Raw genomic sequence first — 20,084 nt, forward strand, 5'->3', positions numbered from 1 at the left:
TCCCGAGCTTGCTTTTAAAATATTTACCATTATTCTTGGTCATTAATAGATTAATACCTACATTGATCTTATTAATTACACGTATCATGTCTACTAACGAATAATGATCTACTAGCTCTTAAAGATCAAAAGATTTCTTTATAAATTTTGCAGATGGAAATCACTCCTACACTCAAGAAAGTCTGGGTCAAAATCCAATAGAAAACACCAAGATCGAAGCCAATTTTTGGCACATAAGAGAACGAATACAAATGTTGGTGAACACTGAACACTCTCCACTTCATCGTTAGGGGGGAGCATCAATAAACTTGAAAACTTGTTGGCCGTTAATTTCTTTTTTTAACAAAACTTACAGACTTTCCCCTCGCCTACTTCTCTCGTCCATTGAAATCGAATTTTCGAAGTAAGAAGATCTTTTGAGTTCGAATTTCCTTTATCTCGAAAAATCTAAATAATTCAATTTTCCAGCAAAGTTTTTTCTTTCTTCCAAAGGGAAAAAAATCACTTTGTTGACCTTATCTTGAAATCAACATCTGTTGAAAGTTGTAAACTTTACTCACTGTTTTTTTTTTCAATTTTTTCTCGTTGTCGGTCACTGAAAATTGGGCTTTTCTATACATGACACAATGGAAAACAATACACTGTCAGGGTGTCAGAAATTTGAGCCTTTGAAAAAATCCATCAATATAAATACAGTCGAACCTGTGTAAGAGGGACCCGTCTAAATGGGAAACCTGGATAAATTTGAAAAAAGTAAAAAAAAATGCCGCTCCCTTGGATTCCCAATTTGTATTTGAATATGAATTTTTTAGGGAAATTCCTCCTTTTTGTATGATTAAGATAGGTAGGACAATCTATATCCAAGCCATCACGTTGTGGGATTAATGGATGATTTTTTAGAGCTTTTTTCCCCCATCTATGCTATCATCATACTACGTACGTGTATTTTATACTAACGCTATCAATGTATGGGCTGATGATATACACAGATAGAGCTTTTTAAAAAAAAAAAAAAAATATCCCAACTCTTCTAGCAGAGAGTAAGAGAGGGAGAGGCAGGAAGGAAAGTATAGGCCAAATATTTTCAGTAGATATTTTGTGGTGAAGAAATTTCGGTTTTGGAATGGGGATATAACTGTATAACATGTAACAGGAAAAGTGGAGGGCATAACACATTACACTTCAGTGTGACATGTTTTACCTTCCTGACAGTTACTTCCTGTATTAATACTCTCGGCTCTACTAGTATAATATGTAGGTAGGGACCATAAATTTAGGTGAGTCCAAATAGGTTGATAACCAAACCACCAGAAAGTATCCCCTTGAAATACTGACAGTCGAATCGCGAGTGCATATTTTTGTCGACTTTGGGAATTGAATCCGGGAACAACAACAACAACATGATGATGATCTTTTTTTTTAGATCACATTTGGAAGACGGATCTGGACTTCCTCATTTCTCAGTCGGACCGGATGGTAGTTCTCAGTTTCATCACTGGGAGCAACACAAGTGGTCTGCATAACTCTAGTATGTCCAATGCAGGATCTTTGAAACCAAGGAGTCTTCCATTGACCGCCGGACTGCCAGGGGCAGACATTGTTCTCAAAGGTAAGCACAGAGCCTCAGAAACAGAGTTTCATTTTATTACACGCCACACAATCCTTTTCCACCGGCAAGAGGTTACCATAAAGTCCAAGGCAAGATGGAAAGTATCTTCTTTTTCAAATATGGATACAAAAAAAGGGAAAAAAGTTTTCAAACGCGGCTCTTGTAAATTCTTTGGCCCAAAAGAAAGTTTTAGCCCTGCCAACGAAAACAACGTAAATGTGGACTATGTAGCTAGGATATAGGTTTATAGGTAGTTGTCATATATCGAAGTATCTTCTTTTTCAAATATGGATACGAAAAAAGGGAAAAAAGTTTTCAAACGCGGCTCTTGTAAATTCTTTGGCTTAAAAGAAAGTTTTAGCCCTGCCAACGAAAACAACGTAAATGTGGACTATGTAGCTAGGATATAGGTTTATAGGTAGTTGTCATATATCTCTATCATGAAGAAATCAAAATTCCTTACGAATATGGACAGAAATAAATGCGGTCCAAATTTTAAGAAAGAAGCACCCCAAAACTAAAAGTGTCACGAGCCGCAGTTTTCACTTTAGAAATGGTAATAAAATTGTATATCCGTACGTAAAGTATACTTGATCCCTGAGCTTTGCCCCTCCCTATATACCTATGCATTCCTCTTCTATCCATATCCCACCTCCCCATTTTATTTGAAAATTTATACTCGTTATGAAAGAGGAAAAGAAAATTGTACCCCCCTTTTGACACGTGGCAAAACGGTAAAAGTGCACCTTTGTTCGGTGTAAACTTGGGGTCCTTATGTAAGGTTGGTAAGGAGCCTTTTTTTACTCTCTATTGCATTAGCCCTTTCTTTTCAGCACGAATTCCCGAGCTTGCTTTTAAAATATTTACCATTATTCTTGGTCATTAATAGATTAATACCTACATTGATATTATCAATTACACGTATCATGTCTACTAACGAATAATGATCTACTAGCTCTTAAAGATCAAAAGATTTCTTTATAAATTTTGCAGATGGAAATTAGGTTTAGTTATCTACGTCCCTTCTTGCTCTCATATGTATGTAGGCACATTTTTTTTAACTCTCCGTTTTGTTTTCAGGAAAAACAAGAAGAAAGGTTCTTCAGGTGCAGGCATTGGTTCGGATGCTGAGGATGACGGGGATTACGCTAGACTAAGGGAATTACCGACAGGTCTTTAGTTATCTACGTCCCTTCTTGCTCTCATATTTAGGCACATTTTATTTAACTCTCCGTTTTGTTTTCAGGAAAAATAAGAAGAAAGGTTCTTCAGGTGCAGGCATTGGTTCGGATGCTGAGGATGACGGGGATTACGCTAGACTAAGGGAATTACCGACAGGTCCAGAACAAAGTGATGATACTGCCTCCGAAGATAACAAGGTAAGACCAGATATTTGGATGTGGAATTATAATTAAAAATTATTAAAATAATGTAATTTTCAAATATGTAGGTATTTTGAATAGGATATTGTCTTCTTTTGTTGAAATGGTGATCTCTAGTTATCTATCGTACTCTGGTGAAGTGATGAAGTATCGGTTCAATTCTGGTTCTTCTGGCGCAGGCATTGGTTCGGATGCTGAGGATGACGGGGATTACGCTAGACTAAGGGAATTACCGACAGGCCCAGAACAAAGTGATGATACTGCCTCCGAAGATAACAAGGTAAGACCAGATATTTGGATGTGGAATTATACTTAAAAATTATTAAAATAATGTAATTTTCAAATATGTAGGTATTTTGAATAGGATATTTTCTTCTTTTGTTGAAATGGTGATCTCTAGTTATCTATCGTACTCTGGTGAAGTGATGAAGTATCGGTTCAATTCTCACTTTTCCATTTTTTAATCTCCCAAATAACAACAAGCGCTTACGACGTACGAAAAACTAACCCGCCTCCCAAATAACAACTTCTGGACTACCTACAAAGAAGATCCTACAAAACTAAAAACGCAAACTGGTTACATCCAAGAGGTAAAAAAGATCAAATTACTAACTGAGATTCCAGATAAGAAAGAAAACCTTTTACATCCGCCTAATCCAATGGACAGCTTTGAGATCACGCATTCACTATTCCTGGAGGAAACTTTTCGAAAGCAAGATGTGGCTCCCTTGATAGCAAAAACTATGGCCTTAGAGACTATCAATACCAGATAGCCTTCAGACGATTGGTTACACATCTATACAGATGGCTCCCTTATAAACCCTGAGGATGGAGCCGGAGCAGGCATATTTTGTGAATTATTCTCCTTCTATAAAAGACTCGGCACGTTCACAACCAACTTCGACGGAGAAATTGCCGCGATCAAAATTGCCTTGCTTCAAATCCTAAACAGAACCAACCAGTTTGAAAGAGCAGTCATTCTATCTGATTCCAAGGCAGCTATCCAGTCAATTACTAATTGCAGCGAAGATCCTTCAGTAGAAATTAGAGAGATCCGATCAATAATAAAACAGCTTCAAAATCAGAAGAAAACTATAGCCTTGCAATGGGTCCCCGCTCATTGCGGCCTCGCAGGAAACGATAACGCCGACTATCTGGCCAAAAAAGGAACAAGCATCCCCTTTTCAATTACGCCAAAACTTCCCTATGAATCGGCAAAAAGACTAATTAAATCTAAATTCAAGATCAAACACAACAAAAGACTGCGTAACGAGGGACAAGGAAAAAAGTGGCAGCAAATACTCAACACCCATGACATCATCCCTAATCTACCGAGAAAGGCCGCTGTTGCTCATTTTCGACTGCTCACTGGGCATGACTGTTTGGCTGAACATCTCCACCGCTTTGGTCTAAAAACTTCTCCTATTTGTTCCTTATGTTCCTTAAACAGTCCTATGAACTCAGTTCACCTGAACTCCTGTCCTGCCTTGGAAGCCAGCAACGACATTGTAGGTAAATATTGGAAAGTCTTCGTTTTTATACGAGTATGCTCTTGAATGTAAATTTGAGATAATAATTACTAATATAATTCCTTGTGTATATTATCACATTAAATATGTACATATGTATAAATATTATATTTTTTCTCACCCTTACCTCATCACTTAAATGACATTTTTGATTTGCCAAGAATTTTTGCTCACTTCTGTTTTCTCTCTCACAGCAATCCCTGAGCGCCCAGTTTCTCCGGCGTACAGACTCCGGTATGCCGCACGAAGAAAATCTCACGCCCCGTGGCTCCGACTCTGAAGGCAGTGGCGGCTCTCCGCCCAACTCCGGGGGTTCCAACAATAGCGAGACCTCATCCAGTGGCGTGCATTCCAACTCGAGCCGGGACTCGGCCGGACAGCGAACCCTGAGGTCGACCAGTGTCGATAATCTGGCCCGGGACGGAGCGGGATCCCCCAAAACCACGCCGCAGTGGCGGAGCTTCTCCTTGCAGAGAGGTAAGAAGTGCGACAGATCCTAAATTTTAAATTGAATATCTACATTATCTACAAGATTTTATGTATGCCCTAAAAAGCTAAATGAAGTATCTTTTCCATTACTATTTGCTCCAATACAGCTGAAATAAAGAGAAGAATTTCTCCAGTTACGGCATCTTCGGTGGTATTCGGAAGATGCCGTAACTGGCGAAACGTCATTTGGTACACATTAAAGTAATCTTGTAAAAAAAAAGTTATCATTTTCCCCTATTGATTTTATATTATTTTACCAAGTGCTGTGTATATCCTTAAAAGTTACCTAACTTTTTAATAGAAGAAATCAACGCAACCGTTCAACATAATTTTGTCAATCTGTGTTTTAGGTATGCAACCCCCCACATCTCAAACCTACGGAGTGTCTCTAAGTCAGCAAAACTCTCAACCTATCTACAGCGGAGTCAAAGTTACCCCCTCCGGTCCTATTCTAATGAATGGCGGAGTTCCTCAAATCATGAATGGCGGAATACCCCAACTGAATGGCGGAGTTCCTCAAATGAATGGTGGAGTAGCCCAAATGAACGGTGGAATACCTCAGATGACAAATGGAGGCATACCTCAGTCGATATACTTGTGTTAAAAGACGGAAAAAAGAAATGAAATCTCCTCAAAAACTTCTGGTGGTATAAAATCTCCCGCCAAGTCTTTAGCACCATCTTATTATTTATTTATTTTTCCTTACCCCATCCATTCTGTCATATTTCCACAGGAGAGTCCAGTAGCAATGGTAACAAGATCTCTGTGGATGACGGAGAGGAGCAAATCTATTGGCTAAGGCCCAAATCCCGATCTCCACCTAAGGGATCGCCAGATTCGGCCGATGAAAAGGTCGGCTGGTTTTCGAAACGATCGAGTAAAGACTCGGGTGATAAAAAGTAAGTTTGCCCAAGCCTGGCTGTATGTCTGCCACGCTGCCGCATTTTCCAACGCAGGTAAGATTTGGAGTCCGTTCTTGGAACTTATGTTTTTTTTCTACTTTCCCTATTTTTGATGGAAAACGATGAAATCCGTTTTAATAGTGTTTTAGTTACAAGTGGATAAAGCTTTCGGGAAAAATTTTCAAGTCTTCAAAAATAAGTGCCGCATGCCTTTGTTATCCGTCCAGTTTTAATGGGCTTGCCTGCTTGTTACGCAAAATGTCCCTTATTTTATTATAAAAGGAATTATTGTGATGAGCCTACTAAATGCTCGTCACAAATATCGTTTACACCTAGATAAATTTTATGACATGTCTTGGACTCGAACCACCAACCTCCAAATTCGAAGCGGGCTTGCCTGCTTGTTACGCAAAATGTCCCTTGTTTTATTCTAAAAAGAATAATTGTGATGAGCATACTAAATGCTCGTCACAAATATCGTTTACACCTAGATAAATTTTATGACATGTCTTGGACTCGAACCACCAACCTCCAAATTCGAAGCTCCAGTTTTAACGGGCTTGCCTGCTTGTTACGCAAAATGTCCCTTATTTTATTATAAAAGGAATTATTGTGATGAGCATACTAAATGCTCGTCACAAATATCGTTTACACCTAGATAAATTGTATGACATGTCTTGGACTCGAACCACCAACCTCCAAATTCGAAGTCCAGCGCGAAAACCACTAGGTACATAACAGAGGTTGGTTCCTTCATTTTCTTCTATTTCTTATTTTTACAGGCGACGAACTATGCCGCGTACAATCAGCACTGTCTCACCATGCCAGCTAATAGTAGTCATGCCCCACCCAGCCCAGCACCGGCTGATAGGCTCCCACTATTCCCTAACTCCAGCTGCAACTCATTCCCTCGACCTCACTCCAGTATACCGAGCCATCATAATGGAGTCAAACTGTTCAACCAAAACCCCTATACGAGACGACATGTGCAGTTTAGTGACGGTAATGTACCTTTTTTTCCCCCTTGGAATAATGTCACGTTTTGTCTTGGCAGTGTATAAGCATCCCATTAAAAAAAGTACTTTTTACTTTCTTGATTTATTTTGTTAGAGGTTCAAGTAGAGAATTATAGGTCTGTAGTATAAATATTTCCCAAGAGGTTTGATAGAGGGAACTGTAACTACTAAGGTCTCGTCGTCCCGAAATGGAAGAGGTAGGGAGGGCAGGATAGGAGAAATTCAGCCGTTCCGAGAACGAACCGAACCTTATCTGCTCAGGATTAAGTCCGCCCCGGTGACTCAGTATTCGATCCCGTGATTTAAGGTAGAAACACACTATCATCACATCACTTGACTCCGAAAGATGTAGTTCAAAGTTTTCCCATATTACTGTAGTTAATTAATTTCGTTAGGACAGCCACACGTCACGTGATGTGAAGTGATAGTAGTGTGGCTGTCCTGAACGAAATTATCTACAATATTCTGAAAAAACTTTGAACTACATCCTTTCTGACTCCCCATGACTTTACATGACGTGATGGTAGTATGTTTCTAGTTTCTACCTTTAGCGCTTACAAGGCAATCGCGCTACCCTCCAGGCTAACAAACCAGTCTCTTTCCATTCCAGGCGCTATGAACAAAGTTCCCACTCAGTCTCATCACACGTTCCCTCAGCTTCCTAATCTCACCATCAACTACGCCGCTGCCGGGAACTATGGACATTTCAACGGGAATGGAACCAGTGGCGGAGACAAGGGCTCGACTAGAGACTCAGCCAACTTTTCCATGACTAGCAATGAGTCCGCGTGAATTTAAGATGGGAACTTTTCCCTTCTGTCCTTTGAGAATAAGTGTAAAACGGACACAGATAGGGTGGTAAAACGACACACGAAGTAATATGTAAGTAAGTACACATCACATACCTTCAGGCACACTCCATTCGTCAAGGGTCTAGTAATATGTAAGTAAGTACACATCACATACCTTCAGGCACACTCCATTCGTCAAGGGTCTAGGTTTTCCTTGCCCTTGGGATCCACACGAAGTAATAATTATGTAAGTAAGTACACATCACATACCTTCAGGCACACTCCATTCGTCAAGGGTCTAGGTTTTCCTTGCCCTTGGGATCAATAGATCAGTTGCGCTTACTTGGGTGGTGTTTCAAAGTCATAGAGCAGGAAAAATGAGGACCAACAGAATTTTTCTTGAAGAAGTCCCTACTAGTATCTTTGACTTAGGTATATGTATATATATTTTTTGACATTCCACAAGTTCATATGAATCCAGAATGGAAATAGAACTCCATTACGACAACTTGATAACTGATAAACGAAAACTGCTTGTAGTGGTCAAGACGCTCGGCTGGTATCACAATTGAGGCATCCCTTGCGGGTTCGTATCACAATTGAGGCATCCCATCCAGATTGTTTTTATAGTCAATAATTTGGAGTTTGACTATACGTTATCCAGATGGATATGGCAGCAAGGAGTCATTAAAAAAGTAGGCTACGTTGCCAAACATGTCAAAGGTGCAACGGTTCCTCCTTTATCAACAGCAAGTTGGCAAACATACTATACCGGTTCATAATTCCATATACATATGTATTATGTAGCTAACTAGGAAAGTGTAAGTAAGTACCTATTAAGCTTGTTTAATTGTTTATTATCACTACTGATAAAGACATGTAGCATTTAAATACCATTGACTCGTCTTCACGTGTCATCCTGCCGAAATAGCTCAGTTGGGAGAGCGTTAGACTGAAGATCTAAATGTCCTGAGTTCTGCTGTTCATTGACTACTAGGTTGATGTCTTTCTTTTCTCCGACTATTAATTGATTTCTTTTTCCACTAACGATTAGTTAATCTCTATTTCAGATGAGCAGCATGTGTGGGGTTCCATCTCGATTGAATTCCTCAACTACGCCCTAGCTCTGTTTGTGTACGCTGTCAGATATCCATCTGTCTATTGGAACACCAACAAGTGGTTCGGTACTCTGTTCTCATTGCAACTGCTCGTCAATGGATATCATACGCTTCTCAGCTATACAGGAATCAGCATTCTTTATAAGGTAAGAAGCAGTGATTGTGAGATGACCAATTTTAAGAGGACAAAATCTTTTGCTTACATTGTCATTCATCATAGTTGTCATGTCCTGCAAAATTTCTCTAGTTTGGTTTTTTATACATTCATAATGTAAAATATTCGCTAATCATCAGGGATTCTTAACTCTCCCAAATAATGTGAAACACAATAAAATGAATAAAATAAATAATTTCTTTACATGAAAAAATACCCTTATAAAAATCATCAAAAAGTGAACAAACTACAAAAGAAGGGGGGAAGTACAAATATTTGAGGTTTTTCTTAACTTACCGGTCTAAAAATGGGGAATGTTTTTAACCAACACCTCCGAGTAGCTCAGGACTCAGGACACGTTTCGTTCTTGAACTTGAACTCATCAGCCAGGCAGTTTCAGGTAAGGGAAAGTTTTAGATAATTATTATGAATCTTCATTCTTAACTTACCGGTCTAAAAATGGGGAATGTTTTTAACCAACACCTCCGAGTAGCTCAGGACACGTTTCGTTCTTGAACTTGAACTCATCAGCCAGGCAGTTTCAGGTAAGGGAAAGTTTTAGATAATTATTATGAATCTTCTACGTTTCGTTCTTGAACTTGAATTCATCAGCCAGGCAGTTTCAGGTAAGGGAAAGTTTTAGATAATTATTATGAATCTTCCTCCAACACTCTCCACTTCTGTTTCAGATCCACGTGCTAGGTCCTGCCGAAGTACTACCTCATCTTCAACATCGTCTGGGAAGACTTCAGTCCAAGTTTGGTACCCCATTCGTTCTGGACCGTTATGTTACATTAGCTTTGTTCCTCATGACAGTACTACTGGTGTTGTCGTCAAGTTTAGTCCTTTATTTGTACGGCTATGGAAGGTGAGTTAGACCAAAAATTTGATGAAGTTCTGCAATTTTAGCCAGCGGCGATAGCACGTTGAATACACGGTTCCCAATGAATCACTTGAGTTGAGCAACGTGGCGCATGTTTAGTATCCGGATGGGTGACCATCTGGGAAACCGCGTGCTGTTGGCTTTTCCCTTCCCCCACTCAGGCTAGGTGAGGTTAATATGAGTTGGCGGGTAGCTCGTTGTCGAATGGTTGGTAAAACCCCCGTTACCAAAGACTTTAGCAGTTATACAGTGACGTAAACCAGTTCATTTACTCTAAAAAAATGTATCTTGGAACAGCTTTCGCCTTACTTCAGGGCACATTCTTTTACATCCATGCCTATCCAAGAATAGAAAAGTTCGGTCAGAAAATTTCCGCCCCGGCCGGGATTCGAACCCAGCACCTCCAAGTTGAGCGACTGACTCTCATTTACTCTTTGGTTTTCTGTTCATAGGTTGACTGCGTTTCTGAACCGCGAGAGAGCGCGGCGTGTGATCAAGTTGCGCTCTCATTCGGCTCAGGGTTACGGGTACTTCACACACTGTGCCGCCCTGTGCTGCCTCCTAGCGATATCTGTATGTCAGGCGCCACTCCTGTATGACCTGATACTGGTGTACCGGGCTAGTCTCGATGGTGCTATCCTAGCTTGCGTCCTTGGTACTATTCTGCATCTGTTCCTGTGGGTAAGTATTGGGACAAAGGGTCCTTCGTACTTACTTACTGCCATGGCCACTCATACCCAAGTCGGTATTTGGCCTCGTCGCATTCCTGCCTCTATTTGATACGGTCGGTCGCGTCCGTTGTTGTCAGGTTGATCTTCTCCTTTACTACATCCCACCATCTCTTCTTTGGCCTTCCTCTTGGTCTCCTCCCATCTGGCTTATTTTTCCACACACTTTTTACATTTGACTCTTCCATCTTGGTACTATGAATCTAAAAATGAAACTGAAAATCTTCACTATTTTCCACTTCCTCTTATTTCCTTTTATCAACAAATTTCGTGTGTTTTCTGTTTTGGCTTATTTTTCCACACACTTTTTACATTTGACTCCTCCATCTTGATACTATGAATCTAAAAATGAAACTGAAAATCTTGGGATTTATTTTCCACTTCCTCTTATTTCCTTTTATCAACAAATTTCGTGTGTTTTCTGTTTGCCCTCATGCAGGTTCTACTCTGGCTGATTCTTGGGATATAACATGTAACAGGAAAAGTGGAGGGCATTACACATTGCACTTCAGTGTGACATGTTTTACCTTCCTGACAGTTACTTCCTGTATTAATACTCTCGGCTCTACTAGTATAATATGTAGGTAGGGACCATAAATTTAGGTGAGTCCAAATAGGTTGATAACCAAACCACCAGAAAGTATCCCCTTGAAATACTGACTTTTTGTCTTACCTATAAAGGAATGTTACGTACTATGACATCTACAAACGATGGGCTTCCACCAATACCAATTTGTTTGCAGGTTATGCGGGGAGTGCAAAGAGATGGCTACTCAGGCCATCCTCGAATGTAACTCCCTAACAACATGGAGCTAGCTTACTGTAGAGCTAGCTAATCCCCTACAAGACATCACCCGGATCTTCGAGCTTAGTTAGGAATCAGCTTAACTCCATACACAATAAGCCCACTCAGTGGCTTATGTGTAAGGGCAAACATCCCCCAAGGATGGGTGAAGCTTCTCAGAATCTACGAAAATAACTCCTTCTAATGTTGGTTCTATTCCAGGTGTAGAAGTTTCTGTTTGCCCTCATGCAGGTTCTACTCTGGCTGATTCTCACGATCAAGCAGCACTGGATATTCAAGATTCGCGTCACCATAGGTCGCGCCACGGTACGATCTGCCCGCTCCGTCAAGCTGGTGACAGACGTAGACCTCGTGACGTCATCTTTAGACGACCCAAGCGCTCCCCTATTGGTGGTGGGCAATGGGAGAACTTACGCCGTGGCCGGTGTGTCTCCCAAACGACACATTATGAACGTGATTCAGAAGAACGCCATGGAGATGCGCGCGAGAAATAATCATGGTGAGAAAATTGCTTAAGGTCTTAAAAGGCGCGTCCTCCTAGTGACTTTTTTAAACAGTTTACTGAAATTAAGAGAGAGAGAGAGAAAAGATATTGTGTGAGAGAAAAGACAGCCAGAAAGAAATGAAATCTCTCAAAAAAAAAACTTCTCATAGTGTAAAATTTCCGCCAGGTCTTCAGCCGCAACTTATTAACGTATCCATTCATATTTCCACAGGAAAGTATTGTGTTGAAAGACAGAAAAAAGATGAAATCTCCCCAAAAAACTTCTCGTGGTATAAAATTAACCGCCAAGTCTTTTGCCCCATCTTATCCCCCCCCTCCTATTCATCCATATTTCCACAGGAGAGTATTGTGTTAAAAGACAGAAAAAAGACATGAAATCTCAAAAACTTCTGGTGGTATAAAATTTCCCGCCAAGTCTTTAGCACCATCTTAGGTATTATTTATTAATTTTTCCTTACCCCATCCATTCTGTCATATTTCCACAGGAGAGTCCAGTAGCAATGGTAACAAGATCTCTATGGATGACGGAGAGGAGCAAATCTATTGGCTAAGGCCAAAATCCCGATCTCCACCGAAGGGATCGCCAGATTCGGCCGATGAAAAGGTCGGCTGGTTTTCGAAACGATCGAGTAAAGACTCGGGTGATAAAAAGTAAGTTTGCCAATCAGCTTAACTCCATACACAATAAGCCCACTCAGTGGCTTAGGTGTAGGGGCAAACATCCCCCAAGGATGGGTTAAGCTTCTCAGAATCTACGAAAATAACTCCTTCTAATGTTGGTTCTATTCCAGGTGTAGAAGACACGACGGTAGTCATAATGCGGAAACGTTACTTATCGTCTTTCTTTAGTACAAAAATAAGTTAAATACTTATAAAGAACTAATAAAAAATTTGGTAACTAATAAAGTTTGTACAAAAAAGTTTGCCGAAACCCGGGATCGAACCAGGGACATTTAGATCTTCAGTCTAACGCTCTCCCAACTGAGCTATTTCGGCTGTGGTCTCCAGGGAAACGAAACAGTGTTTTTAAACCGGGGGTGATGAAAATAAACACGATGTTCATGTCTACAGGGTGACAGGAAGGTTTCGGGACGTCAGAAAACAGGTTTCATGATAAACCCCGGTTCCGGCGTTTTCAATATAATATTTTAATGTTCTGTCTACCTTCTTTACCGAATCTATTCTCTTCTTATGTTAATTAATTTAATATTTAAATTCAGAAGCTTTATTATTACTAGTAGGTAACATTATTTTTTTCTATCTAGCTATGGGAGGAAAATAAATAACATTTACTTGTTATCAAAAACAAGTCATTGTCCCACGAAGGGCAAGAAATTGTTAAACTAAAAAAAGTTCTTTTTTACCTTTCACTTTTGAAGAAGGTTTAGTTATCTACGTCCCTTGTTGCTCTCATATGTAGGCAGATTTTATTTAACTCTCCGTTTTGTTTTCAGGAAAAACAAGAAGAAAGGTTCTTCTGGCGCAGGCATTGGTTCGGATGCTGAGGATGACGGGGATTACGCTAGACTAAGGGAATTACCGACAGGCCCAGAACAAAGTGATGATACTGCCTCCGAAGATAACAAGGTAAGACCAGATATTTGGATGTGGAATTATACTTAAAAATTATTAAAATAATGTAATTTTCAAATATGTAGGTATTTTGAATAGGATATTTTCTTCTTTTGTTGAAATGGTGATCTCTAGTTATCTATCGTACTCTGGTGAAGTGATGAAGTATCGGTTCAATTCTCACTTTTCCATTTTTTAATCTCCCAAATAATGTGAAACACAATAAAAGGAATAAAATAAATATTTTCTTTACATGAAAAAATACCCTTATAAAAATCATCAAAAAGTGAACAAACTACAAAAGAAGGGGGGAAGTACAAATATTTGAGGTTATTGAGGTCACCCTATATAAGAAGTATTTCCTGTTTGAAATAGTTGATTTTTTTCCTCTTGCCCCACCTAGGTCCCATGGTGTAACGGTTAGCACTCAGGACTCTGAATCCTGCGATCCGAGTTCAAATCTCGGTGGGACCTGAAATTTTTTGTATCAGCTTGTAATTTTTTTTACCTTCTATTGATTTTAATATTCTTTAAATTATTTTTTTTTTTCACTGGTGGTCGGGGTGTTGCATTTTTTTATTATTATTATTAAAGGTCCCATGGTGTAACGGTTAGCACTCAGGACTCTGAATCCTGCGATCCGAGTTCAAATCTCGGTGGGACCTGAAAGTTTTTGTATCAGCTTGTAATTTTTTTTTACCTTCTATTGATTTTAATATTCTTTAAATTATTATTATTTTTTTTTTTTTCACTGGTGGTCGGGGTGTTTATTATTATTTTTTTTCGGCCTCAAAGGACCACGGAGTTTAAGAACTCTATGGTTTCTGCTTTCTCTTGTGCCAGTATATCTTCAAATCTTCATCCTTGAAGAATGGTCGGCCTTTCTCTTCTCAGACCACTTGCTATTAGGTCTTACTGTGGTGGAAGTTATTATTTATTTATTTGTTATTCGATATAAATCTCTCAATATATATAAAAATAAAAAATATTCAATAAATGGTATACCATACCCATCCGTAAAGCCGGAGCTTGTGCCACGGATGGGGATGGGATTATTGGTTTTACTCACAATTTTACTAATACTTTTCGGTGTCTGTTTCTTCTTCTCTTTCTCGGGATTGGTTTGCATGTGTCTCTTGTCATTGGTGGGTGTCCCGCTCTTATCATTTTATTATTATTATTTTCGGCCTCAAAGGAAAGGACCACGGAGTTCTTAACTCTATGGTTTCTGCTTTCTCTTGTGCCAGTATATCTTCATCCTTGAAGAATGGTCGGCCTTTCTCTTCTCAGACCACTTGCTATTAGGTCTTACTGTGGTGGAAGTTATTATTTATTTATCCTCCATTCAATTTGAAGAAGTACCTACTAGTATCTTTGACTTAGGTATATGTATATATATTTTTTGACATTCCACAAGTTCATATGAATCCAGTATCTTTGACTTAGGTATATGTATATATATTTTTTGACATTCCACAAGTTCATATGAATCCAGAATGGAAATAGAACTCCATTACGACAACTTGATAACTGATAAACGAAAACTGCTTGTCGTGGTCAAGACGCTCGGCTGGTAATCATGTGCTTGCGGGTTCGTATCACAATTGAGGCATCCCATCCAGATTGTTTTTATAGTCAATAATTTGGAGTTTGATTACAATAATAGTAGAGCGTATTGCTGGTGTACTTTAACTTGTTAGTCTCATTTGAAGAATATAATATAGTCAATAATTTGGAGTTTGATTACAATAATAGTAGAGCGTATTGCTGGTGTACTTTAACTTGTTAGTCTCATTTGAAGAATATAAAGAAAGCACTGTTATTATTCTTATGTAAGAAAGAAATGGGCTCTGGGTCCCATATGGGTTGGATATCTGATGCAAGGAATTCTCGCATTCTGATTGGTTCTTTCATTTTGGGTTGATGACTCCTTGCTGCCATATCCATCTGGATAACGTATACAATAATAGTAGAGCGTATTGCTGGTGTACTTTAACGTCTCATTTGAAGAATATAAAGAAAGCACTGTTATTATTCTTCTGTAAGAAAGAAATGGGCTCTGGGTCCCATATGGGTTGGATATCTTTCCTCCCGAATTCTCGTGAACTTTCTTTTATTATTAAAAGCTGTTCATCATTTATCTGAATACTTATGTACATCACTGTTCAGAGAAAGAAAAATATCTGGGAAATGCAAAATGCCTTCGATTAGAGAATATATGTACAACGACCAATTTAATATTATTCGAAACATTCAACTGCCCTTGTTCATCATTTATCTGAATTCTTATGTACATCACTGTTCAGAGAAAGAAGAAAATATCTGGGAAATGCAAAATGCCTTCGATTAGAGAATATATGTACAACGACCAATTTAATATTATTCGAAACATTCAACTGCCCCGTACATCACTGTTCAGAGAAAGAAAAAAATATCTGGGAAATACAAAATGCCTTCGATTAGAGAATATATGTACAACGACCAATTTAATATTATTCGAAACATTCAACTGCCCCTAGATAAATAAACCAGAGTCTTACAAATTTCAACCCAACAATATCTTTCTTTTATGAAATCCAATAAAAAACGTTAAATTTAACCCCTTAAAGTACTTCGTCTGATATATCAGACACCACGAAATGTCATAAAAGTTGCCCCTGACTGATATATCAGTCAGGCATTAAATTCAATATTGTAAATAAGATTGCGTAAAGGAGTAAAACATCTTCTTTTTTTGTAAAGTGTTTGTAAATTTTCTTGCAGGTATTTTTTTAAATTTTTATGAATTTAACATTTTTTATGTAATTTATCATTTATCACATCTACAAGCGATGGGCTTCCACCAAGACCAATTTGTTTGCAGGTTATGCGGGGAGTGCAAAGAGATGGCTACTCAGGCCATCCTCGAATGTAACTCCCTAACAACATGGAGACTTACTGTAGGGCTAGCTAATCCCCTACAAGACATCGCCCGGATCTTCGAGCTTAGTTAGGGATCAGCTTAACTCCATACACAATAAGCCCACTCAGTGGCTTAGGTGTAGGGGCAAACATCCCCCAAGGATGGGTGAAGCTTCTCAGAATCTACGAAAATAACTCCTTCTAATGTTGGTTCTATTCCAGGTGTAGAAGAGGTAAGTTGTAAGAATCCCTACAAAATGTTATAGGGGATTTAAATCTAATCAACTCTTTTAACTAGTTTGGTTAAATCTTAACTCTCAAGTTTTTGGCTCTATATTCAGTTTACCTGGTAGAAAACATCACATCCCATTTTAGATCTCACTCTAACGCACGTTAATTTAGTTTCAAGTTCTTATAATGAATTGTCGAAAATAATGATGATAATAGTAAAACGTAATTTTTATTACATGGAACCTTGCCTACCTATTATGAAACCTGCCTAAAATTTTTGTACTTTTATACCTTTTTTAATAATTTTCTTTTTTTATTCCACGATATTATTTTTCCTTTTGGTCCATTCATTTAAATTTAATCCCTCATAAAAAAAAATAAAACCGTTTAGTTCTTTTGAATATTTTGTATCCCTAAAATAAAAATAAGTTTGTACATAGATAACATAGATAATAAATTATTATTATTTTTATTTAAAATTTTGATAATGGTAATAATACGATCAACACCTATACCTACATATTTAAGTTTACATTACTTTAAAATAAAATAATAAATAAAAATCCAAGTTAGGTAAATCTATGTAAATCATAAAATTAGGTATGATAATTAAAAATAAAAATCTCATTACAATACCTAGTACCTAATTAAAGTAATCTTGTAAAAAAAAAAGTTATCATTTTCCCCTATTGATTTTATATTGTTTTACCAAGTGCTGTGTAAGTGTGTATATCCTTAAAAGTTACCTAACTTTTTAATAGAAGAAATCAACGCAACCGTTCAACATAATTTTGCCAATCTGTGTTTTAGGTATGCAACCCCCCACATCTCAAACCTACGGAGTGTCTCTAAGTCAGCAAAACTCTCAACCTATCTACAGCGGAGTCAAAGTGACCCCCTCCGGTCCTATTCTAATGAATGGCGGAGTTCCTCAAATCATGAATGGCGGAGTTCCTCAAATGAATGGTGGAGTAGCCCAAATGAACGGTGGAATACCTCAGATGACAAATGGAGGCATACCTCAGTCGATATACGGGAGTATACCGCCTACAATGCAGCCCATCTATGGGAACGCTAGCATTTATAAGCCACAACAGATCTATGCCAGCACAAACAAAACGCCGGTTATTACTGAAGGTAAGGAAAATGAGTAGCAAGAGTTGTTTTTGTCTCCTAGTACCTATTATGTAGGTAAAATGTAAAGTATTTTTTGGGTTCTATCTTTTTATTTGGTTACATAATTAGACTACCTTTGTGTAGGTATTATTATGTCTGATTTGCTGACAAAGTGTAAACCTCTTTACCTAGTACCTATTATGTAGGTGAAATGTAAAGTATTTTTTCGGTTCTATCTTTTTATTTGGTTACATAATTAGACTACCTTTGTGTAGGTATTATTATGTCTGATTTGCTGACAAAGTGTAAACCTCTTTACTTGTCTGTTATTCTTTGTCTTCTCTTATTTTTTTCTTTTAATAATTTTGGGGTGACATTTGCAGTGGTCCTCAGAATAAATGGTTGTTATCTAGATGGCTATCAAATGGGATTTTAAAAAGTGTTTTTTTTTTTTTAGGTTTGACAGAGGAAACTGTAACTGCTATGGTCTTATCATCTCGAAATCGAAGAGAGAAGGAAGACAGGATAGGAGAAGTATATAGGTATTTCGTAATTATATTTTACCCATTTATCTCGAAGAAAAAAAAATCATCTGAGAGCAGAGAATATTTTGAGGATCACTTGTTGCGGTGATGTAAGATAATATTTATTGTGGTAAATAAATTTAATGAGAATGTAAATTGATTTCTTGTTTTTTTATAATTTTGCTAAAATGTATTTTAAATAATGATTCATAGTATTATTGAAGGCTTCTTACTCATAAACAAATATACCTGTTTTGTTCGTATTAAACTCGCTGTTCTATTTTGGTGATGTGTGTTTTACCATCATCGTGTAGTAGGTTTTTATTTTCTTCACAGATTCAAGTCCAAGTGTCGATGTCGGCCGTTAGGCTATTGTGGAAGACAGGATAGGAGAAAGCTAGCCGTTTCGAGAACGAACGTTAAAATCCGCCCCGGGCTGGAATCGAACCTGCGGTCTAGTGCTTCCAAGAATGTAGATAGCAATCTACCGCCTTACAAATACGTATGTGTATGCAATATGCATTACATTTATAAATGGTACGCCGTGTGAAAGGCTCTTGTTTATAAAATGGTGAAGAAAAAAAAATCATCTGAGAGCAGAGAGTATTTGAGGATCACTTGTTGCGGTGATGTAAGATAATATTTATTGTGGTAAATAAATCTAATGAGAATGTAAATTGATTTCTTGTTTTTTTAAATTTTTGCTAAAATGTATTTTAAATAATGATTCATAGTATTATTGAAGGCTTCTTACTCATAAACAAATATAATACCTGTTTTGTTCGTATTAAACTCGCTGTTCTATTTTGGTGATGGGTGTTTTACCATCATCGTGTAGTAGGTTTTTATTTTCTTCACAGATTCAAGTCCAAGTGTCGATGTCGGCCGTTAGGCTATTGTGGAACTTAAAGCTTGCATTTACTGTCTTATTGGGTATCTCCATTGGTGCATTCATAAACTTTTATTTCAAGTCTTGTTTAAATAATTAATTTATTTATACCTTTTTTTAAGCTTGCATTGACTGTCTTATTGGGTAGCTCCATTGGTGCATTCATAAACTTTTATTTCAAGTCTTGTTTAAATAATTAATTTATTTATACCTTTTTTTACTGTTCGATAAGACTAGAAAGTCCTACTACACCAACAAAAATAAGCATTCTTATAATTTCTTTGACTACTTATTTGTTCAATTTTTAGTCATTCTCTGTTTGTTTATTTCTTATTGTTTTAATTTCCCTCCTCTGTTCTATCTCTCCAGGTATGGAATATAAATATTTTACCACATAAGAAAAATGTGTTAAGGTAAGTAATTTACTTTGTTTATTGTTGAAAATGACCTCGTCACCTCGCCTGTTGATGTAGTTCCTTGGCCCCACCACATTCATATTTTGTTATTTTAGAATTTAAAGTACATAGGTACACCAACGTACCTGTACTGAAATTATTGACACTTGTAGTTATGTATTTTTACACATTTTACTGACTGACAAACATCTTTGAACACCTTCTGTTTATGTTTCATATTCACGCGCGTGAACTATCTATCCAATTATGCACTAAAGACAGAGAACAAATGCTATTTTCGAATCCAGACAAAAAAGAACTTTTAAATTTAGGTACCTTTTTCTCAATTCCCTACAGGACAATCATAGCGTTCAAACTACTAACTTTGATATTATTCTGTTTAATGCACTGTTTCCTGAGTGTTCATTTTCATAGTTCACACTGTATAAGACTTTTTCAGCAAAAAAAAAAAAAAAAAAAAAAAAGTTAACCGGCCTTTATTATTGAGATTTTCGCGAGGAAAATGACGTGAGCACGAATGAAGG

The 20,084-nt window shown here is 37.7% G+C and overlaps 2 protein-coding genes and 3 non-coding genes across 5 annotated transcripts in view; 4 read left to right on the forward strand and 1 right to left on the reverse strand.

The window, feature by feature from the left end:
• The window catches only part of LOC103510552 (protein tincar), a 53,188-nt gene extending 35,419 nt beyond the window's left edge, over positions 1-17,769 (forward strand). The window contains exons 5-15 of the mRNA XM_026824576.1: positions 154-218; positions 1,424-1,609; positions 8,789-8,982; positions 9,680-9,858; positions 10,326-10,554; positions 11,638-11,905; positions 12,397-12,562; positions 13,366-13,498; positions 16,347-16,393; positions 16,607-16,617; positions 17,426-17,769. Of these exons, the coding sequence (XP_026680377.1) occupies positions 154-218; positions 1,424-1,609; positions 8,789-8,982; positions 9,680-9,858; positions 10,326-10,554; positions 11,638-11,905; positions 12,397-12,562; positions 13,366-13,498; positions 16,347-16,393; positions 16,607-16,617; positions 17,426-17,769 (1,822 nt within the window). The remainder of the gene's footprint in view (positions 1-153; positions 219-1,423; positions 1,610-8,788; positions 8,983-9,679; positions 9,859-10,325; positions 10,555-11,637; positions 11,906-12,396; positions 12,563-13,365; positions 13,499-16,346; positions 16,394-16,606; positions 16,618-17,425) is intronic.
• LOC103510551 lies at positions 5,929-7,851 on the forward strand. The gene is made up of 3 exons (XM_026824580.1): positions 5,929-5,965; positions 6,694-6,913; positions 7,538-7,851. The coding sequence occupies exons 1-3, from the start codon at positions 5,933-5,935 to the stop codon at positions 7,717-7,719; spliced, it is 435 nt and encodes a 144-aa protein (XP_026680381.1). The 5' UTR covers positions 5,929-5,932; the 3' UTR covers positions 7,720-7,851.
• Trnaf-gaa lies at positions 12,835-12,907 on the reverse strand. The gene has a single exon. It is a non-coding gene; the product is annotated as a tRNA-Phe (tRNA).
• On the forward strand, positions 13,886-13,957 carry Trnaq-cug. Its single transcript has one exon. It is a non-coding gene; the product is annotated as a tRNA-Gln (tRNA).
• Trnaq-cug lies at positions 14,077-14,148 on the forward strand. The gene has a single exon. It is a non-coding gene; the product is annotated as a tRNA-Gln (tRNA).
• Positions 17,770-20,084: the final 2,315 nt, after the last annotated feature.

The sequence above is a fragment of the Diaphorina citri genome, unplaced genomic scaffold (assembly GCF_000475195.1).
Source record: "Diaphorina citri unplaced genomic scaffold, Diaci psyllid genome assembly version 1.1 scaffold617, whole genome shotgun sequence".
NCBI classification, from domain to species: domain Eukaryota; kingdom Metazoa; phylum Arthropoda; class Insecta; order Hemiptera; family Psyllidae; genus Diaphorina; species Diaphorina citri.